The 10,043-nt window shown below is 32.6% G+C and overlaps 1 protein-coding gene across 1 annotated transcript; it reads left to right on the top strand.

Annotated features, from left to right (window-relative positions):
• The first annotated feature begins 1,928 nt into the window (after window positions 1-1,928).
• LOC105976544 (protein HAIKU1) lies at window positions 1,929-3,434 on the top strand. Its single transcript, XM_013001782.2, has one exon. The coding sequence runs from the start codon at window positions 2,078-2,080 to the stop codon at window positions 3,026-3,028; it is 951 nt and encodes a 316-aa protein (XP_012857236.2). The 5' UTR covers window positions 1,929-2,077; the 3' UTR covers window positions 3,029-3,434.
• Window positions 3,435-10,043: the final 6,609 nt, after the last annotated feature.

Here is a 10,043-nt window from a genome sequence, read left to right on the forward strand (position 1 = left end):
CGACCTCTCAAAGAAAAAGAGGAGCATTGTTCTAAAGGCGCCGACGACTCTTGCTCTTCATCTTCTGATCGAGGAAAAAGAAACCAGAGATCTGGCCGGGAAAAAAATTATAGAAAAAAAATTATTTTTTTGATTTTTTTTTTAAATATGAAAATGTGGGTTAATGTAATATATTTGTTTAAATCTGGGGTCAATATGCAATACTGATAAAGTTAGAGTATAATTGACGGAATTGATGAAAATTATATTAATGAGGGCATTTTAAACAGAAGACATGGGGATGTGTTTATTTACAAGACTGTTTTTCCTGGCCAGATTCCGGTGTTGATTGTGGTTCTCCGACGTTGAATTTTTTTCTTTATAAATTACTGTGTTAACAACAAAATTATTGTTTGAGATAGTAATATTGAATTCCAAAACAGTAATATTACTAATATTACTGTCCAAACAATAATATTATTAATATTACTGTCCCAAACATTAATATTACTGTCTCGAACACTAATATTATGAATATTACTTTCCCGAACAACAATATTACTTATATTATTGTCCCAAACGGTGATATTATTGCATGAGACAGTAATATTACAGTCGAAGACAGAAATGTTACGATCGAAGGCAGCAAAATTGCAGGCCAAGACGATAAAATAATTGATACAGTAAAATTACTGTCTCAGCCAATTAAATTACTATCTACGTCAGTAACATTCTCGGTGACAGTAATATAGCAGACCAAGACAGTAATATTAATTAAAATATATTTAAAAAAAAAAAACAAGTTTTAAAAAAAAAATCATCGCCGAAGACCGACAGTTGACCTGCCAGAAAAAAAAAATTCAGAAATAAAAAAAGTTAAAGAAAAAATGATCAACACCAGAGACTGTCAGTTGACCTGCTGAAAAAAAAAGTCAGAATAAAATGTTTAAGAGAAAAAGAAAAAAGTCAACGGCGGCTGACCGGCGGTCTCTGGGGTGGCGGTCAAAATTCGAATAAGGGTCAAAATTGGTTAATTTGTAAAATTGGGTTAAACTTGGGTGTAAGTCATAAAATTGAAGTTCAATTAGGGTTTCAAGGACTTTGGGGTAATTTTAGTATAAATAACATGATTTTCTTTATTTCTAAATAAATTTGAATGATATGTATTTATTTGTAAGAAAAAAAAAAATTATATGTCATTTTCTTTAATTAAGTACTCTTATAACCGATCAATTTGTGATTCTACTTAAACAAATTAGATAAACACGACTTTTTTTCTTTTTTTGAATTAAATTTTGGGTCAAGGTAACCTAATCAAGCACACGATCCGTTACCATTTAGAACGTTCCTTCTTAAATACGTACAAATTACATCTGCCCTGATTTTCCGGCCTCCACAAAGCCTTGTACATTCCGCATCAAAGTTTGTACATTGATTCCTCCTTTGTGCATAACTGTGGATACGGAGGCGATAGATAAATATTCCCAACAAGGTGCGTGGGCCCCACTTGCTTCCGCCACTAGCCCAATACTTTATAATAATTAATATTTTGTCAAGTAAATGTTGTTATCATTTCATTTTGCCCCATTTCCCATTCCTTGACCAAACGAAACTTTACCAATTTCACGCTTTAGGTTTACAGCTCGTTGGTGCTTCTTCTCCATCCCCACCCGAATTCAAGAGTCTTTCACACGTAACCGGCTGAGTAAATTTCCTCTCCCCTTTCCTTATTTTCCGCAATCGTTTTACTTTTGCTCTTCTGAATTTTATTTTTCTGCACATGTATGTATGTTAATCGCTCTGATATTGGGAATTGGGGAAAAAAAATAGGGTGATTTCTAGGTTAATTTTGGTTTGACGGAAGCAATCAGCAGTTGGGGTTTTGCTTTTTGCCGGTGAAAGGATCATTTTTTTCGATTCAAGTGTTCAATTTTGGTTTTGTGTTTGCTATGAATACTCTGCTCGATTATTGCGGTTTCGGGATCTGAAAATTGCCGGAAATTTCATTTTTCGGTGAAGAAGAAGAAGCAAGTTTTGATTTTTGTATTCTGTGTCTGAAATTGTCTGAAATTGGAGGAGCTAATTTCTCGAAAAAAAAATGGATTCGAATCATCCACATATGAATAGACAGTCCGATCACCTCGGTATAAACAAGATGGGCAAAAACATCAAGAAAAGCCCCCTCCATCAGCCCAACTTCACTTCCCCAGCTAGGCAGCAGCCTCAACCCCAAGTGTACAACATTAACAAGAACGATTTCCGGAACATAGTTCAGCAGCTAACCGGTTCGCCGTTGCGGGACCCACCTCCTCGCCCCCCTCCCCAAAACCACCCAAAACCCCCAAACAATAGGTTACTCAGAGTTCGGCCCCCTCCTTTAACCCCCACTAGCCGGCCCCATATCCCCGTTCATCAACATCATATGCCGAATCAAATGCCTCAACAACCACACCCCCCTTATCCAAACACCTTCACAAGACCGCCGAATCCCAACCATTTCGACCAACATTCGCCAAATATGTTATTACCACCAACACCTACCGATGTGTGGTCGAACACTACCGAGTCTCCGATTTCCGCTTACATGCGTTACCTTCAGAATTCTATCATAGATACAGGCCCTCGACAACCTCAAAACCTACCTCAAAACCACTTACTCCCCAATCCAGCCATGCCCCCGTTTCCATCTCCAAGATTCGGGGGGCCGCCGCCCCTTCTTGCATCCCCTCGTATGAACGGCCCCCCGCCGCCCCCTCCACTCCCTTCGCCTAGGACTAATGGCCCCCCTTCCCTTTTACCCTCCCCAACTTCGCAGTTCCTTTTACCTTCGCCTAATGGCTTCTACAACATGTTGTCTCCTAGATCGCCTTACCCGTTGCTTTCTCCAGGGTATCATAACCCTCCGCCTATTTCACCGAATTTCTCGTTTTCTTCTATGGGCCAGTCTGGTATTTTAGGCCCCGGACCTCCCTCCCCGGGTTACGGATTCCCGTTGTCTCCTTCAGGGTTTTTCCCTCTACTACCCAGTCCAAGATGGAGGAATCAATAATGTAAACTATTATTTGCTTCTACTATATTCAGGTTTATTAGTCTCCCACTTATCGGTTGGTGCAAGAATTACGCTGGAAATATGGAGTCTTGGTTAAGTTTCCCCCTTTTTTTTCGTTTGTTTTTTTTACAGTATTGGCCAGACTATGTAACAGATGTAATATGTTTTTAATTGGTAGATAGGTTTTATTTGGTGAAAATTTGGAAAGCTGATGCTAATGATTAGCATGTAGGCAGATAGGATCTGTAGAGTTTGCTGCAATACTCTTTTCTTGTAGGCTGCCTGATGTAGTTTGAACTTTGTAGTTTCCGTATCTATTTTATTGTACAATTTATTAGCACTGGAACAATGGTGTATATGTTTAATTATTTTTTGTAATTTATATTGAAGTTGTGACGTGTTGAAATCGTCTGCTTATACTTGGTTCTTGTTAGGCGGATATTGTAGCTGTCATTGGTTGGTATTAGGTGTTTGAGTGGGGGGCAAGAAACTGTTCGATTAATATGACGAGATGCGTAAAATGTTATATGCATGTGTTTTGTTTTCTGATGGGTGTTTGAATGCCAGTAGGGGGAGATAAACGGAGTACTGCTTTTGCCGTAAAATTCTTGATAGGCATCTTGAGATTGTAGGCAGCGTACATAAAATGCCAATGTGAATAAATAGATAAATGGTGGCACTGAATGGTGTGGTACAGTGAGCTTAGATGGTTCTTGTAGTTATATTTACGTGGGCAATCGGGTATTGATTCGAACCGGTTGGGTAAAACATGATCGGATCTGTTAAATTTTTTTTTCCTTTTAAGTCGGGTTTTGTTGGCTTCGGGAAGAAAAACAGGGCTCTCGGTTTTTTTTTCCATTTTTTTTCACCACACACACGTTCACGAGAGGCTGTCTTGACTCTTGAGACAGATCTAATGGAGCATAATTTCTTTCTATGAGAAGGTGTGTTAAAAGAATATCATAATTTGTTTTGGGGTAAAAAGAGTTGTTGTTTATTTACTACAGTATTTGTTTTCTTTTTTATGTTTTCGATTTTGGTATTATGTGCTAAAGTCTTGAGCTCGCCGGGTAGAATAGGCATGTGTGACGTGTGAGTTTGAATATAGGTCTAAATACGTGGAAGTTTCTTAGCTAGGCATTTATCTTTCACAAATAAATTCATCCCTTCTATATTATGGGTAATGGCAAATAGGCCCATGACAAGGGCACTTAATTAAAAGAGGGACATCCAATTTTTTTGTTTTTCAAATAAATCCACCCCATTCAAACTTATTTGCAAATAAGGAAAATCCCTTTATATATACCAAAATTACCCCCAATTCATTGAAACCCAATTTAACTCCAATTTCATGATTTACACCCCAATTTAACCCAATTTTATCAATTAACCAATTTTAACCCAAATTTCAATTTTTGACCCCAATTTTAACCCTAATTCTTATCAATTCCACCAATTATGCTCTAACTTCTTAAATATTACACATTGACCCCGGATTTAAACAAATATATCACATTAACCCCCAAAATTTTTTTTTTTCAGAAAATAAATTTTTTTTCTGAAATATTTTTTTTCCGGCCAGATTTCGGCGTTGACCTCCGGAGACCGCCGGTCTCCGGAGTAGACTTTTTTTTTTTTTTTTTTTTTGAATTTTGTTTTCCTGAAATTTTTTTCAGGCCGGTCCGTCTCCGGCGTTGACTTTTTTTTTTTTTTTTTTTTATAATTTTGTTTTTTCTTAAAAAAAATATTTTAATTAATTTTACTGTCTTGGCTGCTAAATTACTGTCTCCGGCAGCTATTTAACTGTCGGAGACAGTAATTTAACTGTTAATTGACTGTTTTTTTTTTTTTTTCTTCAAAAATATTTTAATTAATATTACTGTATTCGTTGCTAAATTACTGTCTCCAGCAGTTATTTAACTGTCGGAGACAGTAATTTAACTGTTAATTGACTTTTTTTATTCTTAAAAAAAATATTTTTAATTAATATTACTGTATTCGTTGCTAAATTACTGTCTCCACCAGTTATTTAACTATCGGAGACAGTAATTTAACTGTTAATTGACTTTTTTATTCTTAAAAAAAATATTTTTAATTAATATTACTGTATTCGTTGCTAAATTACTGTCTCCAGCAGTTATTTAACTGTTGGAGACAGTAATTTAACTGTTAATTGACTTTTTTATTCTTAAAAAAAATATTTTTAATTAATATTACTGTATTGCTAAATTACTGTCTCCAGCAGTTATTTAACTGTCGGAGACAGTAATTTAACTGTTAATTGACTTTTTTTTTTTATTATTTTTTTCCTTACAAAAAAATTTATTTTAATTAATATTACTGTCTTGGATGTTAAATTACTGTCTCCAACAGTAATTTAACTGTCTTAGACAATAATATTAATAATATTACTGTTCGAAAAAATAATATTCATAATATTAATGTCCCAAATAGTAATATTACTGTCTGAGACAGTAATTTAGTAGTCAAGACAGTAATATTAATTAAAATATTTTTTTTCTAAGAAAAAACAATTCAAAAAAAAAAAAAAAAAAAAAAAAAGTCAACGCCGGAGACCGGCGGTCAACGGTGGTTGACCGGCCGGAAAAAAAATTCAGGAAAAAAGAATTTCAAAAAAAAAAAAAAAAAAAGTCAACGCAGGAGACCGGCGGTCTCCGGCGGTCAGCGCCGGAATCTCGCCGGAATCTGGCCGGAAAAAAAACATTTCAGAAAAAAATTTATTTTCTGAAAAAAAAAAAGTTTTGGGGGTTAATGTGATATATTTGTTTAAATCCGGGGTCAATGTGTAATATTAAGGAAGTTAGAGCATAATGGGTGGAATTGTTAAGAATTATATTATTGAGGGTATTTTAGACTAAAGACATGAGAATGGGCTTAATTGAGAGACTGTTTTTTTTGTGGACTAAAATGCATTTAAGTCCCATGTGATGGGCCTTTTTGCCATTTGCCCCTATATTATTACTACGAAAGACACTAAGAAAAAAATGACACTTTAATATTTATGATAAAATTAACTCAAACCGTTAAAAACACTTTTGTTTTATATAAATTAAACATATCCAATTTATGATTATAAGCCGCAGTTTCATTCTAATTTCACCAATTTTGACTCATAACCTATTTTTTACTGTGATTTTGGTTGTTGGTCAATTGTGTTGAATCTTTTATTTATTTATATTACATTTTTTTTTGAGAGAGTACCATAAATAATGTCTGCAGATGATAAGATATGCCAAGGTTGTAAAAAGCGGTAATCGGGTCCGAGTCGGTCAACCACCGACTCACGATTAATCGATGCGGCGGTGATTAATCGGTGATAAATCTGAAATAAATCGGTTTTTAAAATTTAATATAATATATTTGTAGATATTATTTATAAATACTCAAAACATAGATAAAAAATATTTAAACATAGTTATATCTCCATCATGTATATATTCTAATAACATAATAAAAGTTTAATAATAATAAGATCATAATACATAAATATCCTTATAAAATATAAATAAAAAGGCAATCTATTTTGAATTTACATACAATCTTGGCATACATCATTAGTTCTTTAACAATAATAATTAACATAAACAAAATAAAGCATAAACTCCTTTTTTTTTTTTATTAAAATCCCAACTTTTATTTTGATTTATAAAAAAAACAAAAAAAAAGAAAAAAAAAAAAAACTAAAAACCGATTTTTGACCGATTTTTTGCCACCGATTTTTGACCCGCCTTAAAGGTTTGACCGCCTCGGACTGCCTCAGACCGCCTCGGACCGCCTCAAACCGCCTCACAGGCAAAAAACCGATTTTTCAAACCTTTACACTAAAATCGTAAAGGTTTTGGACCGACTCGGCCGAGGCGACCGATTAATCGGCCGCCTCGGCCGATTTTTAGAACACTGAGATATGCAGTAAATAATTAAATTTGCACCACTCGCAATAAAAAGGTTTGTTGGAAGTTTATTTACCACAATTTTATATTTTGATCTACTATAATAGTAGTTCTAACTTCTATATTAATGTTAGAAATCACTAATTCACTTTAATTTTACTATGATGTTCTGGATCTATAGGATCATTTCAATTCTAATATGAATTCACTATATAGTTCTCAGCCCCCACAACAAAACAAGTCTCAAACGTTTAATTCTTACTCTTTCAGTTCACAATCTCAATCATTTTCAAATTTTTCATTCGATTCTTTTGTTTTTGTTGGTTTATCTCATATTCCAACTCAAGACTGAATGCATACTCCAAACACATCAACTAAGAAAAGTCTGAAGGACGAGGACAAAGATAGTAGAATTTGAAATGGTGTACGGAAGATAAATGAAGCATTGCACAAAGTTGGGAAAATTACATTCTTCGTCCTCATACTTTACCCATTTTTTTAAAATTTATCCCTAAACATTTCGGAGTTACAATAGTAGTCCTTAATCATGCCATTTTTTGACAGAACTGGTCCGCCGTTAATTTTTGCAGTTAAGTTGGATGGAAAATGGCATGTACCTTTCACATGCCTTCAACACTACATGAAAATGGATTTTCAACAACACGCATTGCGTCTTGTTAAAACAGATTTTTCATAATTAAAACGTGATTGAAATTCGAAATTTTTAAATTCCAAAAAAACAAAATCGATATATATTGTTTTAAATATTTTGAGAAATATTCTTAAACAATTGAAACATTGTTTAAAAAAAATGAAATATTGCTTTCAAAATCAAGATTTTCGGAATTCGAATGAAAACATTGTTTCAAAATAAAATAAAAATTGGATCCGAATAGGCGGGATAAGAAACCTCCATTTCAATCTTCGCCCTAATTTAATAATGTAATACTCGATAAATTGTTTCAAAATATTTTTAGAAGTATTGTCTAAAATAATAATAATATAATGTTTTAAGACAGGAATTTCTTGAATCCAAATGAAAATTATTGTTTTAAATAAAATAAAAATCTGATCGTAATGGGCGGAGTAGGAAAACTCCGTTCCAATTTCCCCCCTTATTTAATAATCTAAAACTCGATATTTTTTTTTCAAAATAAATTCAGAAATATTGTTTAAGAAATTATAATATTGTCTAAAAAATTAATATTGTGTATTAAAATCGGCATTTTTGGAAATTGAATAAAAATATTATTTTAAAATAAAATAAAAATTCGATTAAACTAGGCAGCATAAGAAAACTCATTTCCAATTTTCACCCATATTGAATGATTTAAAACTCGGCATATTATCTCACAATTGGGATTTTGGGAATTGACTAGAGGTGAAAATTGGAATAGAGATTCCTAATTCCCCAATTCCTATCGGGTCTTTTTTTTTTTTGTTTGAAACGATATTATTTAATTGAATTCCAAAAATGCCGATTTTGGAACAATATTTTAAATTTTTAGAAAATATGTCGATTTTTTAAACAATATTTCCAAAATGAATTGATTTTTTGGAATTTACGTGATTTCGATTTTATATTAAATTTTAATCAAAAATAATGATTATAAAAAATATGTTTTAACAACGCAATGCGTGTAGTTGAAAGTTTTCATGTCGTGTTGTAAATTGAAGGCATAAGAGAGGCACATGCCATTTTCCATCCAACTTAATTGCAAAAATTAACGGCAGACCAATTCTGTCAAAAAATAGCATGATTAAGGACTACTACTGTAACTCCAAAATGTTTAGGGACAGTTTTAAAAAAGTAGGTAAAGTATGAGGACGAAAAATGTAATTTTTCCCACAAAATTTGATTACACATTTTCAGAAGATGATGCAATAGAATTGATCAATAGATGGACAAGTTGCGGGACCGAATCAAACTGGAATTCATAAGAAAATTAAGGATAAATTACAATCACCCCTGAGCTAATAGAAAATTAACTGGGCTAATAAATTACTGTATCAACCACTCGGTTAAGCATCAAGAAGTTTTTTTATATGTAAATATGATTGAACTTTCTCATTTAGGTATTTCTTATAGATTTGTTTTGAAAAAAAATACATCCCAAAACAACTGTTCAGAGAGGAAATAATCATAATTTCGTAAATAATGACTTTTGGGCGTGGAAGTGATAATTTTGCCCCTCCAAGTGATAAAAGCAGATATTATATAGGGGCAAAATGGTCAATTCGGTATGCTTACAGTACGATAATGGTAATTACCAATTTATGTTGTTTACTATTTAAGTTAAAATTGAATATCAACAATTGAAAAAAAAAATATACTTTAAAATGCTCAAAATTGGTATTTAAAATATAATTATTTTAACTATATGTTCTTAATCCACCAGCCACCTTATACAAAATATTTCGTCATTAATAATGGAAGCCTGCAAAATATTTTTTTGACATACATAAAAAGTACACTAATAACAGCGACTTACTCACTACTACACTAACTTCACTCTTTATTTATAATAAATTAATTATTAAAATAAATTTGTATTTTACTAATAATATTTCAGTATTGTAGAGTAATACCATTATAATTATATGGAGTACCATTGTCTTAGCAAAATACATTTTGGTACGAAACGGTATCGTAAGATAACAATTAGGTAGATAATTGGTGTGGTTCGATAGAGCATCAGGTTGATAGAGCATGATAGGGCAATATGGTAAAAAGAAACACCACTCTTAAGCACGAGGGGTAGGATGGGCAGATCAACAGGTTGCGGGCGGGCCGATGGGCTTGAGCCATAATTGAACATCATTAACGAACAAACTCTAATACAAGGGTTTTATGTTTTTCTATACTTCTACAACCGCATATGATTGTGGAGATCAAACTGATAGAGTTAAAGTTAATACTTTTATGAAAATTTGAAATTTTTTTGGAAGTGAAAATATTAATTCCATTAATAAGAAAATGAGAAAATTTTAAATCAAAAACCAAATTCAAAAAATGGAATAGAATGAAAAAAGTTGTTTAAGAAAAAAAGAAATCTTTTGAATTGAAATAGACAGAAGTTTGAATTCCTATTTCTTAAGTTACC

The sequence above is a fragment of the Erythranthe guttata genome, chromosome 5, assembly GCF_056151865.1.
Source record: "Erythranthe guttata isolate IM_541 chromosome 5, IM_541, whole genome shotgun sequence".
Lineage (NCBI taxonomy): Eukaryota > Viridiplantae > Streptophyta > Magnoliopsida > Lamiales > Phrymaceae > Erythranthe > Erythranthe guttata.